This window comes from Bombus impatiens, unplaced genomic scaffold, assembly GCF_000188095.3.
Source record: "Bombus impatiens unplaced genomic scaffold, BIMP_2.2 scf_0640, whole genome shotgun sequence".
NCBI lineage: Eukaryota > Metazoa > Arthropoda > Insecta > Hymenoptera > Apidae > Bombus > Bombus impatiens.
Genome location: NT_177059.1, coordinates 885411 through 910669, shown reverse-complemented (window position 1 = coordinate 910669; position 25259 = coordinate 885411). Strand labels below are relative to the sequence as shown.

General features: G+C 38.1%; 1 protein-coding gene across 1 annotated transcript in view; it reads right to left on the bottom strand.

The window, feature by feature from the left end:
* LOC100748782 (inhibitory POU protein) overlaps positions 1-25259 on the bottom strand; it is a 58592-nt gene that overhangs the window by 4525 nt on the left and 28808 nt on the right. Inside the window, exons 3-5 of the mRNA XM_033322498.1 lie at positions 17963-18019; positions 6000-6188; positions 3-252 (exon numbers count right to left, since the gene is read on the bottom strand). Coding sequence (XP_033178389.1) covers positions 3-252; positions 6000-6188; positions 17963-18019 — 496 coding nt within the window. The remainder of the gene's footprint in view (positions 1-2; positions 253-5999; positions 6189-17962; positions 18020-25259) is intronic.

Sequence of the window (25259 nt, the reverse complement as noted above, 5' to 3'; positions counted from 1 at the left end):
GGCTGCTGCTGCTGCCGCCGCCATCGCTGGGTGATGATGAGCCGGATGTGGTACGCTACCTCCGCCGCCGCCCAAATTTCCGTGATGATGATGATGGCCCATCATTCCGTTCATCCCCCCGTAAACCGAGGGACCGTGAATTCCAGCATGATGACCTGGTCCACCGCCGGTGTTCTCTGACATTGGCGTCAATGTGGTCATCGAGTTTGCTGGATCCAGCATGTCCAGACTCTCCATTCCCGGATGGCTCATCTGTAAAATATAATTTGCGTATTTTTTACTCGTAAAGCGTGGCGTAGGTTAAGTTGATACGTCACGTACGCTTCTTGCTTTCTGATCGGATATTTTGCAAAACGAGATCGACGCGTGGTACACCGAACATCGAATAATGAGAATTTTAAGTATGTATAATTCCACTGTGATATGCTTTACCGTTGTGCAACAGAAACAAGAAATCAAGCGAATAGTTGGAAAACGTATCGGTTAACGGTAACGGTCGGATATTACTGCGAAATATTTGCAACAAATACACCGTGATACGAACTAACAATTTGTCCAACGTTCGGTATAAAATCTCGTTATACCTGTATAAAACTAAAGGAGTATCTTGTACGTATTTACATTATTTTACAACGTTCGTTAACAAAAGTGAAACGTTCAAGGATGAAAGAATCGTGTTCTAATTACTAGCAGCCACGCGATAAAATATTCCAAGCTTTCTTTTATAGGCGTACAAATTTCGTAATCACGCAAAATCAATAATCGTAACAACGTAACTTAAACCAGCAGTTGTGAAAAATGAATCGAACTGGGCTCGTAAAATATTTCGAGCGCGAGAGGGCGGCACGACCACAGCTGTTTAAAAATCAAGATCTTTGAGCGGAAATTGTACGGTAACGTGGTTACGCGATTCTACCAATTAACATTGTTAAAAGGAAAGAATGAATGAAACCAACGGGGGCTACGAGGGATGGAAGGGGACGAGGACACGGAGATGAAGAGAGAACGTGTACAAACTAGCACGCACAATTATGCAGCACGTGCCGTGGTCGTCGCGTCGCGTCGTCGCGAGCGCAGTGTGCGCGACCCCTTACAAATTATTTATGAGCTCCCTTCGTATTTTTTCCCCGTAGAAAGTGACGCCGCGTCAGGTACTGCTTGTGTTCGTTGTTTTCTCAAAGCTACGTATCCCGATATTTTCGTTAAACCGATGAACACGTACGTTAATACGTACGCGTTAACGTCGACTCCTCTGCGGAGGAGATGCACCTGTCACAGGTCGACGTATCGCGCGGTATCCATTCATTCCCAGGAGTATCGTATCGCCGATAGCAGAAATCGTAAATGTGTCATCAGGATTTAGGCTCGAGTAGCTTTAGCTACTCCGAGTGACTTTTAGGGACTATCGGGTTTCTAAGAGTCGCGGATGTCGTAATTCGTCGGGATGCCGACAAAAGGCCCCATACTCTCCGACGCTCGCTGTCGAGGCTCGTGTGCACGACGATTCGGCGTCACGACGCTCCGTGACACGTGGAAAACGATAAGAGTTTTGTAGCGGGATTTGGTCAGGCAATGGAGAGGGATGGTGACGCCGACGAATCCTCTGACGAGAGGACCGAGGATCGAGGCCGATCGGGAGTCAAGAAAGATTGAAATCGTGGAAGATCGATACGCGCGTCATCCGACGCGTATATTTTGGCTTCCATTTAGTCGCTTTTTATTCGTATCTACGTCTTTGTTAATGTCTGGATTTTTATGTCGTTTCGATACGTAAAAATATCTTCTAACCGGAGAAAGTTTGGAAAAAAGCCAAGCACGCTGCTATATCAGAATTTCTGGATATTGAGAAAACAAACGCGACACCAGAACGTAGAAACCCCACTCGATGACTTGGTACTGTTTTAGAATCCTAGGACCGCAAAGATATAGGGGAAAGGTCGTAAAAGCGGAAGGTCCGCGTATAAATCGGCAAAAAATGCGGCGAGTGTGGTCGCGATTGGTGCTCGCAGGAACATGCGCCTACGCCTACGGGACGTTTGCGTAACGTCGTACACAGGGCGTGACGCGTATGCGTAGGAGTAGGATCGCGCGTTCGTGTGTACGCAACGTTTATTCTCACGAGAATATGCAGCGTAGCGAGCTAACTGGATGGCACGGTTTCGGTCCAGGGGTGCTCTGGAATAGCATAGTTACATCAGAAATGCAGGGGCTTGCGGGTGGCGGCGCGAAAGAGCGAGAAGGAAAGCACGTTGGAAGAGGATAGTTGCAAATATGGAGTGAGCGAAGGACTAGCCCAGGGGTGTATATGGTAGGGCCCTAGAGACCCGCGCAATATTTCATCATTATGCTGACACGACGCGACGCGACACGGCGGTAGGGTTAGCCGACTCTCTCGTTCCTCCTCTCTCGATTACGTGCCCCTGTTTTTCTCTTCTTTACCCTTGCTCCGTTGTATCTACGTTGTACGGCCTATCGCTCGTCACCGTTCTTTCCCCTTGCTCTTTTCCCTTTGACTCGATTCGCTCCCCAAAGCTTGTGCCAATGACACAAAACTCGTTACATGCGTTCGTGAACGTAATACGTTGCGCGTTAGGCAAGCCTGCAGCAACACTACCGTTATTGAATTCGTCAACCTCGCGTATAAAAACAGACTTTATGGGACACTTGCCGTTTGACCATCTGTATGGGAGATTCGCGGCTGGGAGAATGGGACAGAGAGAAAGAGCTGTAAGCGGGAGAACGGGGCTCGTCGTTCGCTCGTCGTGCCACCGCACTGCGGGAAGCCAGATCTCCGATCTATACACCCACTTCATGGTCAACGAATATTCTAGCGACTAATAATAGTCAGCCGATTTCCAGCGGGTCGATGAAACGAATACTCTCTCGCGTTCGCCGTTACGGTTGATCCACCTTCGATCAGTTTGCCAACGTTGTACAACGACCTTCTTCCGCGTAATGTTTTTGAATAAAATAATGCTTTTTTTATCGAATTTATCAATTTATCCGTTTATTTATCGACCACTTGTCGGGACGAGTCTTTGAACAACTGAATTATTCTTATTTTCTGTTTCGTTATGCCAGGCTGCGTTTAACCATTTCTTCGATTGATTTTATACGAACGATAAATATCTTTACATCTATAATATTTGTTTAACGCGAAACCAAGGCTAGGTTTGCCGAAGCAATATTTTTATTAATAATCGCCGAAACGTATCGCGTAGGATACGCGGGTGTACGCGTAAGATATTTCTAACGCGTAGATAAAGCCTTTGGAAGATTTTAACGCAAAAGCATAAGCAACGAGATAGAGAACTCTATGGAAGCTGTTATAAAAATGTATTATTCCGATCAGGAATACGTTAATCGGTAACGTTTTTACAGAAATATTTCATTCGGATAATGGATAGATTACGAATATAACAATATTGCGATCGAATATATTTTTCAGCTTTAATATGCATTTGCATTTGGAAAACGCATTTGGAAAACGATGCATAAATAAAAGCAGATAAAACGTATGCGTGTTTTAATCGTACTACACCTACTTCATACATCTTTGAGTAACTCATAACAACATACATATATACATATATCAGCGTCATTATCGTTTTTGGATATCGTTAAAAAATTCTCTGACTTTATTTTTTTAATCTCAAATTCGCGAAATACGGTCGATTTTACTCGCTACAAGGGAAATCGCGAGAATACTGACCGTCGTGTAATAGATACATTGTGGCCGTTGAGTTGCCGTATCTCGAAATTACGTATATCATGGCAATGATCGAGACATTGAGAATGAGATAATCGCTTATGTAGTAGTTACATAGATAAACACGTTTCTTACGCACTGGAATTTCGGCAGCGTACCCGATGTGGGATTGGTAACATGAAAAGGAAATTCTGTCAAAATTGATTGCGTTACGCCCAGCGTGTTACGAATCGTCCCAATGGCGAGATAACGTACGAGCAACGCCCCTAAACTCGAGAAGATCATTCCGGGTCGCTGAACATTGCTTGATTCACCCTACTGCCATGCTATCATCCGCTCATCGGCCTCAGATTGCTTGTATTAGCATAAAAACCCCGGAACGACACGGAGCAAATTGTAATTGAATTAATGCCACGTTCGTAACACTTTTGCGCGTCTGTCTCTCTAAGCGATTAATTTTTTATTTATAATTTTACAAACAATAGGTATAGGTGTAGTACAACATACGGGTTTGTATCTTTGTGGATCTCGCTTAGTTAAATCTTTCATTCTGAATATCACGGGGAATTGACGTTTTATCGTCGCGTATATTTTTATTGTTTACTCTTATTTACCGATAAGAATAGAAAAAAATGTTAACGTCAAAGGGCTGATTTTCCAGGTATTTTCCATGAATTATATTATATCTATACTCTGATACTATTCTATCTGCTAGCGTATGAAAAATTTAGCGTTTAGCGATCGTTTCACGCGGAAAATATATATTTTATAGATCATAGTTCACGATAACAAACGTTAAAATCGTACATTCGAAGGTGTACAATTGCTCACGCGTATCGGATTATGGGAAATATCAATGATTAAAGTATCGGAATGAAAACTGTTGCTCGTATCGTGAAAGATGTTAATAAAAAATCGGTAGGGCTGAATTTTTTAATTGTCGGATTAATTATAAATCGCAATTAATTGCTACGCGTAATTAATTATTGTCGGTGGTTTTAAGCCGTCCTCGAAACTCGTTGCATTTTATAATCGTACTCAAACGATGAATTTTGCATGTCGACGTTATTGTTTCGGTACACTTCATTACGATAATTGTTTCACCGATAAACTTCGTCATTGGTAACAACATTAAGTTTTAACAAATTATCGTGCCTCTGAGGCCACGTACGATATACAATTAGTCCGTTTCGTAATTCGTTCCAGTCTGGATGTAACTACAGACTTTACTCCGTTTTATCGTCGTCTTTATCGAATTATAATACGTAATACGAAAAATATTTCCGATCAAGAAAAGCCAAGCGTTAATAAGATTATCGTTAAGAAGGAGAAAAATTAGCGATTATTATTGACAGGAACGATAGTAATAAATGAAATTATACACCATAACTTCTTTTTTTCTCTGATATTTATTTACGTAGGTATCTACGTCATCTTTCGGAAAATGACATAGAGACATTCGTTCTTTTATACTCGATATCCGATACCTCTGCTATTATCAGGTGTTACTTTCTCTTTTATAAACACTTAGCAACACTTTTATTTTAATACATAAAATTTACTACAATGTTACTACGTAAAAATACTATAAGAAATTTGGAGAGTAGAACGAGTCTATCGTACAACACGGTAAATAGAAATTACAATGTTGTACTTTAACGCTATAAGCGTGCGTTATCATATCGGATACGATATAGGTATGTTAATTCTTCGTACTTGAAAACGGCAGAAGCTCTCACGCCTCAGCGTTGACTTAAATATCATAAATAATTAATTGTTCCACGGAATAGGTTATTACGTTCTTTCTTAAGTATCTTAAATCCTTAAAAAATAATAGTGTTCGTTTACAAAATATAAGAGATTAACGCTCGAAAACGAATTAAACTTCAAACCTCAAATCAATAACGATAAATCAATAACGAACGATAGCGCGATCAACAAATCAAAGTGGTCGATATACAGTCGATATGCTAACACAGTTCGATACATTTTTGTAAATAGTAATTGCGTACGTATTACAAATATAAAGCTCAAGAGACAAAATTATACCGATGTTCCAATATTTTTGTAACCGACTGTACATACGTATTTTCATATACATAGGTACACGATGTATTGAAATAGCAACAAACCATTCAGAATAACGAGAACGTAATCGTATAATAACGTTGATAAGAAAATAAACGAGAATGCATACTTTTGTCAACGAAACTAATATTTTGAAAGAAAAACGATCGGTACGAGTATAGTATTGCGAAAAATGCAGACTCACAAAGAGGTGTGAATGTACCTGATGATGTGGCCGGTTATTTGGATGGGGGGTTGGCATGTGGGTTCCATGATGATAGACGGAAACAGGGTCGTGCTTCAAAGGCATTGGGGTGCCCGCGTTGTGTTTTCCCAAATCCGCCGCCAAAGCTTCCGCCCTTGAAAGTAAGCCGTCTTGTAGACCGCTGTTCAGTCCCCCGAATAAGTCACCCTGAAACGTTAAAAGCGACACGTGACACTGATTGAAGAATTAGGGATCATGCATCAAACGTAACAGAATTTTCGAGAAAACGTTTCGTCTTCTTAAACGAATTTATATCGCATCTTATCGTTACAGCGTATCTCGTAACGTCACGTTGATACGACGTCGGCAATGGGACTACGATTTACAGAGATCTAAGTTTCACGAGGTAAACTGTAAACTAGATACTGTATTACCAAGGGTACTTTTCATACATAACGCAGCTTTTCTACAAAAATTATACGATAATTAAAAAACATGTCTTTGAACGTAATAAGATATTACACGTCTTATTAATAAAATTTAGCTTCGAACTTTCATTTCTCTCCTATCGGGCATAAGAATGTTCGTGAAATAATATCAATTTTTGTTCTATTTTTACGTATTGCGTTTTTGTTCTACTCGAAGCACTTCAAACTTTCTTCTTATCTTATAGAACATTTTACGGTAACGGTTCAAAGATATGTCTAATCTTCGAGTTGTGTCACTTTTGTAGCAAGGGGGCGATATGTAAGAATTTTGCACATGGTTTTGAAAATTTAGTTCGATAGATAGAGGACAATCGGTTTTATTGTACAATGCGCTGGTCGAAAGTTGCTACTCAATGTCAGTTTCTGGTGAAAAAAGTATGCGGTGCTTTTGTATAAAAGTACCCAGTCAGAGGTCACTCCATGTGCTCAACATGGCCGTGCGATCGATATTCTAAAAATAGTTTTAGCGCTGGAAACTTGGATTTAGGTTTTGCCGGATTTTTCAAGTATACAATGTACGAGCGTAATTACCAATTTTTATATCGATTAATGTAATTATTACCTTATTATTACGATAATAACACTAATTTCTTAGTAACAGGTATTTCCTAGTTATTAACTTGCGTCATTTTGTCATAATGAAACTATCAATTTTTTCAATTTTTTTAATGAAACTAAACATTTTTTTAAAAAGGAGCTACTTTTCTCAAATAAATTTTCATAGAGATGCAAAATATCCGGCATTGTATCGAGCAATGTTTAATCGTTCTTTGATTTTTAAAAAAATTTTGATATTACACTCGACAAATCGTCTACGTTGTAAGTTCTGGATTTTTACATTCTATATCTTTATATATTTTCTGTTTATTTTTAAGCATAGTACAATTAAGCAAAGCTACATACGTATAAGGGCGTACATAATACTAGATTACGATTCAGCCGGTTAAGTTGATGTTATTTCAAAAGTGGTTACGCGTGACGTATGAGATTTGCTAATCGTGTTCGTTTGCCTGTCAAGTGTTGCTGGGGCTGCTGGACAGAATATTTTAGGGTCAAAGTGTTACTAAAATTGAACGAGACCATAGGGTCCGTCGGACTATGTGTTCCTATGTTTAGGAACAGGTCTTCCATAAAAACATAGTTAGTGATAGCGCAAGTAACTTAATATTTTTGCACTTTTATGCCTATCGTGTAAGTACAAGCGACATTCAGAACTCAAACGTTAGTCAAATTTTTAAAAACGATTTTACTTGCGATAATATCTTTCCTATTCCTATTACCTTTGCTTAAAATAATGGCACGAGGAAGATTTTCAGCCAAATCAAAAAGATTTTCAACCTTCAAACTTATTGTTAACAAAGAGTATACGATAATAAATACAGATTTAAATGGTCTAATTTTTACACAAAGTACGATAGAATATGATTTCGTTATCAGTGTACATTTTCGAATTGGATAATAAAAGTGTTCCTTCCTTTACGATGAATAACGATAATTAAGTAGCTAGAGCTGAAAGGTTTAATGAAATTTCTTTTTCCGACGTCATATTAATAGCAGTTGTGACGCGAATTTATGGTTTCGTTTTGTCCAGATACGCTTCTATGTCGTGGCAATCGATATTATATGGGACATTTTGCGTCAGCCGCATCTGTCACTCACGGCACATTACAAGGTTCGGCTACCACACGAGCAATATTGTCACGTTATTCGAGGAAAATCGAAATATCCGTAGCGCGATGCAATTCCAAACTTTTGTAAAGGCGAAGTCATCAAAAGCTCGTTTCTCGATACGAAAGGTTTCGCTTCATACGATTTATCTGATCAGATTTTCCATTTATCGTTCAATCGTGACAGGTGCTATGCATCTTTTTTTATCGACACTCTATATGTTTATTAAAGATCTAGATATTTATCTATAAATTTATACGAAGAAACTTTTGTTAGAAAATCGACCATGTAGATACACATACGACACACGTATTTTTTTGTAAAAGTAATCAACCTGCAACATGTATTAAACTGTGTAAGAAGACCTCTAGCTTCAAGTACTCGATTTGAACATTTAATGCTTTTATTCGTTTTTAATTAACATGGAAAAAAATCTTTGATTAGAAATAGGAATCTACGATAGGTGGATGGTAGAGATTAATTTATGGAATAAACAATGGTATTTTGTGCGCGCGAGTGTGTAGTAACGTTTAATTAAAAATTCGAAATAAACGATTCTAATTCATCGTTTCGATTCAAAGTTCGAATTGAAAGTTGAAACGAAAAATTCAAATAGCATACGAGTCGTTGTTTTTTGAGAAACGTTCGCAACTATATCCGTACAGAATTTGCGATTCTAATTGTCTTACTTATCGAGATTTTCTTTCAACGCACTTCGAAAATAGAATATCTTCAAATAGCATTATTGATTTCTCTGCATCACTTGGAAAACGTGGCCATTGCTTTATTAAATATCGATAAAGGAGGATTCATTGTCAAAACAATTTAGTGGGAATTCTCCGTGGCGCGTGTGCTTTCATCAAGTTTGTATGAATCCGTTGCGTTGCAACCAATTGCCATCAACGAGTCGTTTCTCATTCGGTAATGGGAAATATCGAAAATCAAGTATCAAGCGTTTTCAAAATATTCCGTAATTTATGAAATATCGAACATTTTTCCATTCCTTCGCTTCGAATTATTCGTTGGAGATTTAATTTGTCGGAATATTCGATTTAATTTATCGAGAAACGATTGAAATTCCTTCGATATGTTAACGCACGGATCACAAACTGTTTACGGTTTGCGATTTATCTACAGTTTGGCACGAAAGAAATTTATCACGAAAATAGTAATTAAAAATTTACGAGAGCAAATTATCGTAACAGTTATTGAAATGTCAATAGTTAGATAGGTTCGGCGTAGCGAGGTTAAAAACGATTCACTATCCACTTATTTCATTATAAACTGCAATGTCCGCATCGGCCGATCAATGTTTCATGCGAAAACCACCATCGTGCTTCAACGCTTCGATTATTTATGAACTCCTTGTGTCTTTGTCGGGTACGTGTACCTACTATCTGTCTGTCTGTCTGTCTGTCTATCTGTCTGTCTGTAGGTTACTGAACTACCGCCACTTTTTCTAATTTCCAACTTCTTCCTTGTGCTTTTCGCCTCTCGTATCGTAAATTTGCCATTTGCCGAGTACCTTGCTTTTAAACCTGCGAATGATGCATTCATCTTCATAGACGGTCCTAGAGAGTAATTAAAAGTCAGTATTCGTAGAATGGCGCAAGTTCTTTAAAATAACGATTTCTTATTGTTTGTTGCTCTGTTAAAATTTAATATTGTCGGTGTATAGGCAAGACGTATACATGACGTAAAAGAATCGCGTAGCAAGCAATTTTTGATAAATCGAAAACGAGATAAACGCTTGTACAACTTTTTAAAGTTTAGTACGTATTTTATTATCCAAATAGATTTTATTATTGGCAGATATGTAAATTAGAAATTTCGAAAGAAAGACAGAAATAGAAATAGAAGTAGAAGTAGAAGTAGAAGTAGAAGTAGAAGTAGAAATAGAAATAGAGGTAGAAATAGAAATAGATATAGAGATAGAAATAGAAATTTTCCATTTTAAATGAATGAAAGTTTGTTATTTTGAATAAAAAATGTTTGTTAAAATATAGAAATTTGAGAAATATTGCAAAGAAATTAATAAGCACGTGATCCTTTATCGCATAAAACATTATTACTTTATTACGCAAAGGATGAAGTACTTACATACATGGTATTGCTTATGGAGACGAATGCTTTACCTAAACGAAGTTTTAACAGGACGATAAATCGCAAATTGCGTTTTCTCTTCAAGTGCGGAGGAAGAATCCCAATTTGGGGCGAGTTTAACCTCGCAGTTGTTGTACATATGTGTGTGTGCGCGTGATGAATGTAAGGGATGGTCTGTTTGAACGTTAATCACGTGTTATCAAAATTATGTTAATCGCAATCAAGACGTTTTCTTTCACGATTTACTTTATTTGTGTGTGATCAAAATGTTGTTCGTATATTGGTGCGTATCCACAGTTAAATTGTAATATTCTTCTTGTTAAATAAAACGACGATATAGTTCGTACATTTATGTATTTTCGCATCTGTGTAATTAGCCCTTTGCGTTCGGCATATTTTCCACTTTTTTATTTATCTTCTCTTTGAGGAGACGTATATGTTTAAAAAATTTCAAGCTCGTCTAATTTTGTTCCGTACAATCACCGGTAATCTCTTTATGTCCCCTTAAAGAGAACGTCCGAGCTGTTTGTTACATTTACGACGTCTTCTCAGAGAGGACAACCGAGTACATACGGTCAAATATCCATAATTTCGTATATTCAAATATAATAATAATACAAAGGACTTAATTTAAAAAAAAGATAGTTTTTAAAATACTATTTAGGTTTTCCTTATCGGTAGCTATACGACATGTACAGATGTAAAGCGCAAAACCTATAACTTTGATTAATAATTTCTCCGCGAGTATAGAATAACGAATCTACCTATGTATACAGGGTGGTGGTACAAGCGGAAAGGGGGTGATTCTACGCGAAAAAAGAAGTCGAAAATATAGAATAACAATTTTTCGTTCGAGGCTTTGTTTTCGAGAAAATCGACTTTGAATTTTCGCTGGGTACGCGTGCACTTTATCGCGTCTCGTTATAACGGATCTCACTGTAGATCGTTGTCTCGATGAAAAAATTAAAAAAAAAAATTTATTCTATATTTTCGACTTCTTTTTTCGCGTAGAATCACCCCCTTTCCGCTTGTACCACCAGTTACCAACCACCCTGTATATTAAACATTCGCATCTTACAAAAATATCGTCGGAAGATGTTTATTCTATCCTTTGATCGATGATCTGTCATCGAATATTGCTTCGTCGCAGCCTGCTCGCGATACTCTCAACAGCTGATTCTATCGTGAATTTAAACGATTCTACGTCAAATTTCTACGGAAACGCGTTTCTTCAGATAAATGACTGTATCAGTAAGAAACGGCCCATCTATCCTTCCCGATTCTTCTTACATCGTACATTGTGCGCTGTACGGCCAATACACACGCGCGCAGTAGTTTTTCCAAGACTTGGCCAGACAGCTAGGGGCAGGAATGAGAAAAGCGACGACTATGCCGAGCAACGGATACAGATTGCTCTTGTTAGCCGCCTAGTTAGCAGCTCGTGCAGTTGTTTAGCAAAGTTTCTACGGAGTCCCCCTTCGAGCTCGATTCTGTAGGTCCTCGTGGTTAATAGAGTCATTTTTCCGAGCTGCCTGCGGCCAACCCACCCGTTAAATACGTCTTCCAGCGGCGGCACGTTAAAGATTAGCCAATTACAATTGAATTATCGCGCCCCAACGGCCGTCCGCGTAATTTATCTGCTCGAGCTTATTCGCGAGAAACCGGGAATGATTAAGCTCGTAACGTAGTACGCCAGACGACGTATTATTATACATCAGCCTCCTTTTCCGTTTAATCTACCACCAGGCTTTACAATTCTCCCATTTTAAACGATTACGATTACAGTCTACGGAGTCAGGAAGACTCGAGTTACGTTCGAGGAAATAGCGCAAAGTATAGCTAGTTTCTTTTCTCGTTTTCCGAGTGAAAAGAAGTGGCGCAGAGTTCGTGGAATGCTCGATGGATATTAGGTCAGTAGTCAGTGCATAATAACACGAAACGTTGTCTTTCAAATAAAACCAAAAAGTCTATATGACTCGTTGCATATTTCCGATCTAACTTCGGTCTAAGTTTCGTTATCCCGAATTTATAGGAATTATCAGTTTTTCAAATAAAAAGCTCTTAGAGCGGGGCTATTACAATTTCTTCGTTTACGGTTCTTTTTTAAATAATTTATACGTTAAAAAGTTGTCTTTAATCTCTCCAAGACTTACTTCACTTTACTCTTTCCCAAATTTAAGCTGGTATTGGTAAGATACTTGTGTAGTTTATAGGTTTCTGATATACTATAAGCGTTTTAAAAGATGATTATTCTTAATTCATACTTTGTTATTCTCTGGTGTTGCCGAATGTGTCACTTGAATTTTTATAGCGTTTACTCGGAGTCTGAAGTAAGTTTTTATGCATCGACGATGTACTTTTCTTCGTGCCTTTATATCGGTAATTTGTGCTTTTTTCGAGAGTTTACGTCTCGATTTTACGATGACAGCTGATACCTAATACACATATGCCTTTGTTCAGGAATAATAGATAGACATTTATTACGAACATACAATTAGTAAAATTCTGATGCATGGTACTTATAGCGATCTTAACATATACCGAAGACTGTTTCGCGCGAAACGGTATTCATATTTTATTTCAGAGAACACGACGCTATTTAGAAGCTAAGCGTTCGCGTCTGTCTTCGTTTTTCAATCGTGTACAAGCAAACTAGATACTACGACCGAAAGTACGTACGAACTCGCCGATTCTTTGCAATTGGTGGCCGTATAACCGACGTTCTGGCCAAATATTCATTAAAGTTTTTCACCACTCTATCCGTCATTCCATGATACAATCCAATTTTATCTATTATGCAGGGTGTTTCGTATTGAAAAAGAGTAAACCGCCATTGTCAAAATGAAATAAAGTGCATAAATAAAGTAAGCGGGCCAGAATGCTAAGGTGAATGGAATACAACTCGATGCAGTTGAACATAACATACACATTCATGACTATATAATGCGTGTACATTGTACGTACGTATGTAGTTCTGTTTTCCATCGCGCTTCTGCAATCGAATAGAGGCTCGAGCTTTAAAATAAAGACGATAAAAAATTCAATAGCCGAGAATACGTAATACAATGAAAATTGACTCTTTCGTCCAATTTCACTGTATCAATCATCAAAATGTTAACGATAAAAGTAATTTTTAGATTTCTTTCTTTCAATCTTTACGCTTTGCAATATTCAACCATTTTAGCGAGGAAAAGAGCGTGAAGTAGTAGATACTTGGACTAGATACTACGTCGAACTATGCCACGAGAGAGACTTTTATCTCGCTCGATGTTGTCGGCTCGGACGATGATCTGAAAGTGAAGTCGTAGTCGTAGCCGTATACGATCGGCGTGGCGCAACGCGGCGTCGCGTCGCCTAAGCCCTAAACCCAACAATAAGACCGAAACTCTCTCGCGTCTTTCCTCAACCCTGCGCAGTTCTTCCTTTCTCGTCTCAAAGATTCACAGTTCACAGGACGGCACAGAGCAAAAGTCGACACGTGACGGGAGGCGCGTATAGATGTATCCTAATTCTCTTCGATGCGCGTAACGATATTGATTTATGAAATATTATAAAACTAGGTACTGGATTTTTAAATTTCCGATGCCAGATACTAGATATACATTCTTCGTTGTACGTATACGTAGTATCGGAAAAAGGGGCCTAAGAAACGTCGAGTTGACCATGAACAATGTCGCGAGAGCCGAGGGGCCGTCGGGTCCATCAATGTGTCGTCGGTCTTTTCAATTGTCTAGTTTTGTAGAAAAGGCCTACGTGACCCTGGCATCGAGCGTCTGCGGAACACGTGCGTGGTGGGCCTAAGAAAAGACAAAGGGATGCTAGAATGTGAGTTGAGAAGTCGCAGTGAGTCAGTTGAGAAGCCGCAGAGTGTAAGTGGAGGAGCCGGAGAGTATGAATCGGGAAGTTGAGAGCCGAGTATGATAATAAGACGTACGACGATATTGTAATCAGTTTTTTGTATCGAGTATTGCTTGCTAAACTAAACTTAGCTCAAAATAAAACATTACTCGTCCTTACTCTAAGACCCATTTAAGTTACCACGTATATGTAATTTGTTTTCATTTTGTACTACATTTTTATAACTTCTTGTAATCTGTGTGTGTATGTGTATGTGTATACTCTATAAGCCCTGAGAATTTTTTTCATGTCAGTGTCGTAAGATTTTACTCCAAGTCCTTTAATCTACCAATTTTCTTTCAACCTTCTTTATCGTAACACGAGTATACTTAACGACGATAAAGATGAGAGAGATAGCGATTTGATGCGAAGTATTTGCGAAGAGAATAGACGAGTATTTCCTATTTTTTAAAGAGATGAAATATTTTTCAGCCACGCGTGACACACGAGTCGTTTAAACAACAGTTGGAAAAATAGCTGATTATTTGTCACGATATTACGACTGGACCTTGGTGCTTTTAATAGAAAGAAAATTCCAGCAACGTTTCCAATTCCGATACTAAGCTTGCTCTACGTTCCAGAAAGTTGCGTTCCAAGTAAAAGTCGGTTACAACTTGTAAGAAGAGTAACGCAGTTGCTCGACGTACGAGACTAATTGTTTGCTTCGAAATTGAATTCCAACTGTGCATGCTAGGAAATTGCAATTCGAGCTGTGTACATTTAGGCGTGTAATATTCTTTTAGTTACTTTCGTTCCAATATTTTCCTGTCAGAAAATTTGCCATGTTCTATCTGTCGTTATACTTCTAAGCTACCGAAAGTATAATAGACACGTTTCGTTAGACGAAAGTATAATAGAAAAAAATCCAATTATGCGTTGAAATTTATTTCGATCGATTGTTCATAACGTAATTATAACGTAATTGTAAATAACAAAGTTTTAATACGTACAAACTACTGTAAAAACTACATCTTATCTTGTACATTTTCTGTTAATAAACTCGCTGAAGTCGAGTCTGTTGTTCGAATAAACTAGCATTAAAATCGTCTACAAAGATTATAAATAATTTTAAACGATCGAAATTTCTCAACGATTTATCCAGTTTATTCTACCATATTTTCTATTCGGTTAAAGATACGAACTCTTAATCAACTTTCACCTGTCAATATTAACTCGATTTTATTAATCCACATCACAATATCGTTACGTCGCAGATTAATCTGATTTCTTGACGGAGTATTTATCGCAGGGGAGAACCAGCCAACAATCGTATTTGTGAAAGAAACTTCGAGTTTTATCGTTAGAAACAGTAATCAAATTCTCTTCGAAATCTTACGAAACGAACGAGTCCTAAACAACGATATGTCATTTTCGCTTGTTTACGATTCCGTAATTGAGAGCAAGAAGAAGACCAGCGACGAACGAAGAAAGACGATTAACAATGCTGCAACTCGATTCTAAAAACAGCACCGTTCGTGCACTGTCGGCCAACGGATATCGCGAAATGGGACAATTACGTTATTTCCGTTCGATAACCTACATCGCGAAGCAGTCTGACGTATGAATAATTAAATTCTTCCAGAAAATCTGACGTCCCGCGCGAAAACGAGCAGACTGTACGAATTAACACTTGCATGTCGGAGTAGCGTTTGTCTAGAGTCTACGGTCTAGAGTCTAGAGACTAGAGTCTAGAGTCTAGAGTAATCCGGAGAAGGATATTATCTTCGTCCTCCTCTGGCGTCCCGAATAATCTCGATCAAATTCGGTTTCACTTGTCACAGTCACAGTCACAGTTACAGTCGACACAGACGCGACTCGACCTGGCCATGGCGCGGCGACGAGCGGACGAGCTTCGTCCTCATCGATTTAGAAACGATCCAAATTTATAACGTCGCTCGATATTTACCTGCAGGAAGCTCCGGTACGGTGTCTGCCGCGATCGGTCGCGCAACCAGTCGCCGCAGCTTTATTCGGTACCCGCTCGCTAATAATTCATCTCGTTCATTGGATAACGCAATTAACCGTGTATTATTGATGGAAGCCGAGCGAAACGCCGCGTATTGTATTGTAAATTATCACTCGATAAATGCTTGGAGATTGCGACATGAAATATTGCGACACGCGAGATTGCGGTGCAAAGTAGCTGGACGTTGGTCGCAACTTGTCCATGTATCGGGCTATCCATGCCCCAACAGATGTACATGGCGGCATTAATATGCATGTATGCGTATAAATAGATAGGCGAACGCGTTGCTGGTTCAATCGCGGAGGTAGATGAAGGGTTAACGAGAAATAGGTATGATATTATGGACTTGCTGTTGGTAATTTCTACTCAAGCGGTGATTTTTAGAAGATACGTACCTGCTTGTGTGTATATATATGATTGTTATAACGAGTAACTTTTAACTTAACAGATAACATTCGCGAGTACGTCTGAAAGAGCATCGTCGCTCATAGCCGAACCAAAAGCCTGTTGGCCGTCGAGAAATTGATGATTTCGGCTATGGCGACGCAGCATTCTCCGAAACAGGTGAATATCGCGAGATGCGTCGACATCGACAGACGTTTGTTTCTACAGATACCTCAAAATTATTTGACTCGATTTACGAATCTTCGGATACGTCGCTTTTCCGACAAATCGAAGATATGCGACAGATATGTCATTTTACAAAACTAGACGAAGTAGAAACGAAACAAGCGTAGGAAATATAGCTCGCATACTTCTCCGCGTAACGTTTCGAAAACGATAATTCGCGTGATTCGATGATAGCTATTCGGTGCTCGGTAGCATTTTCAAACCACGAACGCTAGTTACACGCTACTTGTCGGAGACACGAGCGTTTGTTCCATTTGCGGGAAACGTAAGCGACGCGTGGCTCTTTTTACGGCACTCAAACTATCTCGCACCACCTCATCGTATATCTAAATAATCAATTTACTACTGGCCATAATCGTAACCAGGAGTTAGCGAGTTTATGTCAGCCAAGCCACCGTAACTACGTGGCTTCGCGAAGCATAGATATTATGGAGTATTTCGTATAAAATAAAGCAATAGAGTTCGGAGTTATTCTCTTTCCCTTCTTCAAACTCGCCCCGCTTCCGTTTCTCTTCCCTTCTATTTTAATCGCCTCTAATCAACATCGTTATCTCGTTTCGATTTTGATCTGGTATCGTATCTATATGTACATATGCTTTATATTATTAATATTTTAAATATTTATCAACGAATGAATTTCATTCCGATGCCTTCGATGATGTTTAACAGAGACGGAAGAAAGAACGTAAGGTGCAAACACTGTCCGAATTTCTACCGTGCTTGATCGTGCAAGTGGCGTTATCATTTTTAATTTCATTTAATTTTGATTCGATCGTTTCGTTATCATTTGTGATTGCACGATACCAAATGCGTTTAAGTAAATCGTGAATCTTAATTTCCATACTTTAAATTGCGACCACCGTTCGCAAACGAAAACGCGCTAAAATTTCTCGTAGCGTTAAATCAACAGTGGTTAATATATTATTGACGAAGATCACGGTGTTAAATTCATTTGTTTATTCTAGTTTGTTTTTCTTTCTTTCTAATCGGACATACCACGAAGCTTAATTCCACGATCGATTGAAAGTTCGTCGAGAAATAATCTTTAACGTCATTTCCTTCTTGTTACGATTCAATCAGATGGACGTTATTTTGCGAGTATGGAGCAAGTCGGATAAACACGATGGAAAAGGTAGCAGTGTTTCTTTCCGAATATTTTTTAACTACAATCTAGTCTTCTTATCGGACTAATCACTAGTAAATATCTGGTAACGTTGCATTGTACTTACGTTATGCCTCGGTGACCAGGAATTGCACATAATGGAGGCATCTTCCAATATACGACTCTGCAAAACGAAAACTTTCGATTTTTAAGTGTTTCATTTGACGCGACATGTTTGTATATTTTTGTTCCTCGTCGTCTCAAATTACCACTAACGATTCTTTAATTAAGCTTCCAAATTACGCTTTGTACGATAGTCGATAATCGATTTTGAAATAATTCGATATTGTTTAATATATTTATCCAGGATCGAAACGAGCAAACAACAAAACAAGCATATACAAGAGATACGAGAAGTTATATTAGTTCCGAATGTATTCGAAGATCCTTTTGCACGTCCCAGGTGTCATTGAACTCCTAGAAATAAATGTCGACTGACTTAGAAAACCGGTGGAGAATGGAAAATTGGAAAGATTTTACAGCGTGACGCTTTCACCTCGATAGTCTGTCTAGACTAGACGTTTTAAATATTAAAAACTTTTGAAACGAAATTATATATTCACAGACATCTTTCACCGTCGTATTCGGATGAATAACTGCTAAATACTAACAAAAATATACGTATTTGTACGATCGAAGAATCGTGTTTTAGTAGTAGAACATTTCATTTTGCAAAAATATGGAAAATAATATCAACTTCAAACTTAAAACAAAATCACATCCTATTAATGTCATTGGCAAAACACGAATGCCCCTAAGACGTATACTTTAAAGAATAAACGAGGACGTACTTACATAATTTTTGTAAAAAATTTAATTTATTCATTTATCTTTCATGATATTTATGAGTTTTTACGAAAACTATGTCCTACTATGTAATATTATTACTACGTAAAAAAGCGAGCAAAGAATAATAAGAAGATTTAATAAATAAAAGACAATAAAATAGATATTCGTGGCATTTTTATTTATTGTACCGAATAAAATATATATCGATGTATTTGGATCGTGAAATTTAAACAACAAACGAAATCTTTCGCGTTAAATAGATATCGAATGAATAAAAATGGAAGTGAAATCTGGACCGAACTTGCGACTATCCAACCGAGTTGTCTATTATTCAAAATCGTAGTACTCTTGCTAAGATGATTATATTCGATTCCTCGCAAAACACGACTGCAACAATTCTTATAAAAAAACACTGCAAGATTTTTGACTCCGTATCCGAGAATCTTGGCAAAGGTACGCTTGCGAGTAAAATATTATCGGTAGTTTGAAGAAATAAATCAAAACTGTTCATTACATATATGCGTATATACCTTCGTAGAATAATAAGGTGAAAATTCAAAGCCAATGCAAAATAACCAAACGCCTTTAAGACGTAACAATCTTGCAGCTTATAGACATGTACATAGAAAGAAAAGTAGAAAAATCCGTATGCGAGCAAGCGACCACGCGTTTAGGCTGCAACAGCGACGAAGAAATCTCTATGAACCAGCTGGTATAATCCACGCGGCGAAATATTTCTCCGAGCTGACAGAAATTCATGCATATCGACGCGGTTTACCTGTCAGCGGGGCTTAATATTCATCTGGTTTGCATATTTTATTCCTGGCAATCGCGTAATATGTATATTTAAAGCGCGGTACTAAGATTGACAGAATCGGGCCATTCCGGCGTCGCGACGCCGCCGTCACAAATTAAATGAGTCATTTTAGGAATCGGGCAGAATTAGGTAATTCAATATCTTTCTCATTAGAGTGTCGGCCAATTCTGAGCTCGATCGATATCAATGACAATGATCGCATCATTATAGAAGTCGCGACTGATATATGAATTCTTCATCTCTGCACACCGACGGTTTTCATTAAATTGACAGATTTTTCAACTTGCTTCGGCTATTTTTCATGACAATACTATATCGCGATATCGGTGTTTCGCGAATATTTTATACGATCTTGTTGCAACACACATACGTACATACATATTTATACATACTTGTATATCTTGTAAAAACGAGGCGCAACGATTATTAGCTGAAAATATCGATACAAAAATATCGACTCTCGCTCTTTCGTCCCACTCAATTATCGAAATTTTAGTCGGGGCATTTATGTGCCTATCACACCCGATATCGAACTTAACTCTGTAATTACCGTAATACGGCAATATCGAACATTTCGCTCGCCTATTATAGTTCGTACTCGATAAGTTACTTTCGTAATATATATTGACTCGCTTTTACTAAATTTATCTAAACAAATCGCCAACGACGCAACGATACTTCGTCACTCTCTAAATTCGTATTTGGCGAAGTCGAAGTTGAACCCTGAACGCTGAACGCGTAGCCAAACAACGAGACCGAGGAATTTAAAAAATAGAGTTGATCTATTCAGTTTGTAAACGGTCGTTTGTCCATTAACGGTAAAAAGGTAGCATCCGTGAAGCAAACTATCGGTACTGTATTTTATTCGATGATAATCCTAATTTACGTGGAACCACGATTTCCGCACCATCGTGATGCAAGACGGGCAACCGCTGTTTACCAGATTAACCAAACTGGTTAGGTCAAAGAACGTTATTCGCACTGTTCTATGGAACAGTCATATGTTGTTTATTATTCTGCGGCTTACTCGTATATCTGAAACATCGTTTAATATATGCTTCGGCGAAGCCCAAAATTCTACTCTGCTAATTATTCAACGTACCCGTGTAACAAAGGAGTTCGTACACGCACGTCTACAAAGTTGTATCGACAAAAATGCTGTTTCATTTCTCACTTTTTTATCGAAACTCTGTAAGTCTAGAAACGTTGTGACGCGTGAATCCCTGTGCGTATACCTACATATCTCTACCGTTCGCAGGTGTGTCATCAATCAACGCGTACGCGGCTGTGTTCTAGTGTCTAGCGTCTATGCGCCGAGATACTACATATGTACCTTGTGTATGCTTTGCTAGAAGTTGTACACAGTGCATCGAGCGCAAATACGAAGCTCGGACAACATCGATAACACACACGCATACGTAAGTAATGCACAGGCGGATAGGGGCGCGTGTATGTCCGCAAATTTGCCATTGTTTCATTCATTGAAACCTTGCTTTCTTCTTTTTCAAAATTTGAAACCTCGACTCCAGTGAAATGGAAATATTCTAATTTTACTTGACTTATTCTTTACTTTACTTTACTTTACTTTACTTTACTTTCTTCTAATTTTGCTTTACTTAACTTATGGCACACGATCGAAGTCAACGATAATATTACTTGTGCAATTAAACAGAAAGGTTTTAACGCGACACGTATAAAAACGAGAAGAATCTATTGGATGCAAAGATGCAACCTTTTTAAAAATAGCTGACGAGTCGATCAACTTATGCGAAAAGCTGTGCGTCAGTGCTCTAATACTTGCACCAGCGATATTACGAAAATGGTAAAGAATACGAGAAAAGCGTTTAGCGTAGATGGCAAAAGCAAATAGAAAAACAACATTGATAACAGGGGATCGATCGACAACCCACTGAATTCTAAAAGTGCTTTTCGACAGAAGATGGGAGATTTGACCGATCTTGTTGCCCCTTGTAATTTTTAATCATAGAATACATCGTATGTTATTAAAATTGTGGTACTGTTTACAGTACTGTCTGGAATATTTTAGGACTTGACAGTGGCAGTTCAGGGATAAATATAGCTGTAGAACTCCATTTGGGCGTAAGATATACTTACGCGATACTATTGACGCGATGACGGAAAATAAGAAATTTTAATTAAACCTCAAAAATATTGGGAACATCGTATAATTATATGCACATGTAATATGCACATTACGAATTTATAGATTGAAATGAAGCATTTAATCGAAGTGTAAAAATAAAAGAGTCAGACGTATAGACTGCCGCTAAATTTGACTGTTATTGCATAAAAATAACTTGTACTTTATTATTTAGCAATGGCATAAATTCATTGTTTAGTAAAATGATACACCGAAACTATGAATTTCTTAAAAGGAGAATTTAAAATAGAGCCATTTGTCGAAATCCGAAGCACGTTGTGATATATTCATCAGCTTGGACTCGGCTTATAATTATAGGAAGATCCAGCGATAAATGATCATTTGCTATTAATAATTTCAAGTACATACGTGTATTCTCGGCGATTTTGTTTAATATAATAACGGTGTTATTTTAGCATCGAGCGAAATTATGTGCACGATAGTAAGGGGATTTAAAAAATAATTCGGATCAAACTTTCCTACGTTTTATCACACGTACGTAATAATTAATAACGCAAAACATATTCACAACGTGTTTCTTTTACATCTCTATAGCCAAGTAATAAAATACAAATTCTTCTCAACCTTCTACCACATACCAAAGACTCTTCTACCGACCTAAAAGTACAAGGAAAATTCATCGCATATGATCGTATACCTATTTCAACGTGCAAACGATAAAATACAAAACCTGTGTTCTCTATCGCGCCCACTGTGAAAACTTACACCGGGCAACAAGAGAAAAACCTTTCGATCCATCGTTTATCCACGTTATTACGAGTATTTCAATTTCCCGTAGAATTTCGAATTCTCGTTCCGTATGTACATATGCGCTGGTGTATACTGTATACTGTATACTGTATACTGCATACTGTATGGTGTACGCCGTATACGAACTTTACAAGGATGTGTCTGTGCCTGTGCGGATTGGTAGGCTGCGTCGCATCGCGTCGCCTCGCGTCACGTCGTTGCTGTACGTATAAGAGATGGCATATGTGCGTGCGTGCGTGCGTACGTGCGCGATGTTCGTGCGTATCACGTGCACTGTGCAGTGCACTGTGCAGTGTGCACTGTGCACGGGGTACGCGTATCCGTTTCCGAGACGAAACACATTGGCGACTCTCGTACGGGCAAACAGCCGCAGTCGAAACAGTTTGCCCGGCTAATTGATTTTCCTTGGCATCCTCGATTCGGCGTAACCGGTCCATGCAACGCACTGCACCGTCCAATATGCGGAGACAAGCGCTCGCACGAGCACACGAACGCGTCTACATCGACAAATTCAATCGGATACGGAATACTGCCGTTTGATTATCAGACAGGGCTGCGCCCGGCCGATTGTAAATCAGTCGGAAAACTCTGCGCCGCGGGATTATACGGAACATCGTCGATCGTTTCCACGATCGATCGGATATCGTTGTACCGATGTCTTTGTACGGTATTTTGTACTTGGAAATACAAGTTGGCAATGTATGGTATTATCACTCGTTACGAAGGAACCACTCATAGAGGATTCGCGAAGGAAAGACGAAATAGGATATCTTCGGATACGAGGGAAAACCGTACACTTCGAATTCTACGTTTCTGTAACTCCGTTCTTTGTTTATTTTATGAAACGAACTATGTAATCCAAATGTATCGATTTGCGAAATGTCTCTACACAAAAATATAAATATGCGACGAACCTTTTTTATCCACTTTTATCGGGAAACTTTTGTATTTTATTTTCGTTATTCTTCCACGTTACTTGCTACTTCTATCGAACTATTAACTATTGAAAAACGATATACATAGTTGATGATAGCTTGGTATACCAAGAAGAAAAATAGAACAAAAATAGAAGTTTTATTCGGTATATATCGCAATATCCTTAAAGATTCGAAATTACTTAACATATCGAACCACGAAAGGTAATGAAAATAAAAGTTTCGGTCCGGAAAAAGAAGAGCGATCGGACAAACTGCTCGTGAGAGGCAAAGGAAGCAAGCTTCTTCGCGGAAGTTTGACTGATAATTAACTAAATTTACCAAGGGTTGCGAGTCAAAGTGTGAAGTCGTGTTCCAAGTCTTTCTGCACTTCGACGCTCCACTACGCTGGTTAATAACAAATGAGCCGAGCTTCGCCCCTTCACTTTTGTTATAATCGGGGACACTTGCTCCCTTACAGTTACTGTCTACCATTCTCAATTATTCAGTAGATTCGTTTGAACCATTCTAAACATCGCTTGGACCTCCTTCTCCTTCTCCTTCTCCTGCTCCTTCTCCTTCTCCTTCTCAGTCTTAATACATATCTCAATTTTCATTATCGTTTTTTCTATCTCTACCAACCTTAGAAATCCTTTCCTTTAGTCACCATCGTAAAGGTATACACTTAAAGTTTAACATTTTTAAGGAAAGTGCATAAAGTAAAGTCTCTTTCGCCATAATTAGTAAAATTCTTACGCATAGATACATACGGTAAAATAATAGAACGAGATTCCGTATAATTTTATCTACTTCAGCGTAATAAATAATCGTTTAATTTATCGTTGAAATTATTTACAGGGTGTCTATCTAGTACGGAATACATAACGCTTAAATTTTATTATTGACCATTAATTTTTGTCAAGTTTTTACTAAATTCGTAAAAAATTAATAAAACACGTCCATTAAATTTACGATTTTATCGTTAATAAATCATACAATTTGATATATATATATATATTTGTAAAAATTCGGCAAGAGAAAGATAAATCGTAAAGTTATATTTTAAACGATGTATTTTAAACGACTTTTTCTCACGCAATTAATCTATAATCAACAAAAACGCAGCAAAGAAACAAATAATTTCTAGACGGTAAATCACAATATGTACATACTTTGAATCGCATATTTCCTGCCATTTCAAAGTGTGTAACGATATTTGATATTTTTGCAAGTACGTATGTTATTAAATAACTGGCGTGAGAATATATGAGAACCGAGTTTTCCAATCGTAGCAGAGGTGCAGCGGATAGATAGCCATGAGAATTTATGTTCACGCGAGTCATTACTATTTCAAGTGAAAAACACGGATCTTGACGAAGCGCGAAGCGTCTAAGAGCTGCCTAAAGAGAATATATGAAATTTTGTAATGCAGTATTCTGATTCGTAGACGCTCCTTCTGGTCCCGAGTCAACTCTTTACCTAACGATTTTTTGCTTTTAATACAGAATGCGATTAAGATTAAGTTGCCGTTATACCAGGGAAACGTCATTTCGCTCGATCCATGCTGTAAAACGAATTACTCCAATTCCGAGAATTTTCCAGCATAACGTTACGTAATTTCTTTTCCTTATATCCATACGTAATTATTATACAGTTTTTCTTTCGTATTCTTTTTATTTTTTTGCACGTTTTGCAGGATCCTTTGTAAATAAATAAGTACATAGGATGGTCCGTGCATGTAGAACGCAACGTAGATGTTGCTTTATTATAGTGCTTGAATAATTATAATCGTAATTAGAGAACAACACGCGTCAAGCATAAATTTATTTATTTAACGGGGTTATTTTATACTTAATTCTTAAGTATTTTCTTTTTATACTCGTTATATCAGATAATACAATACGCGTTAAAT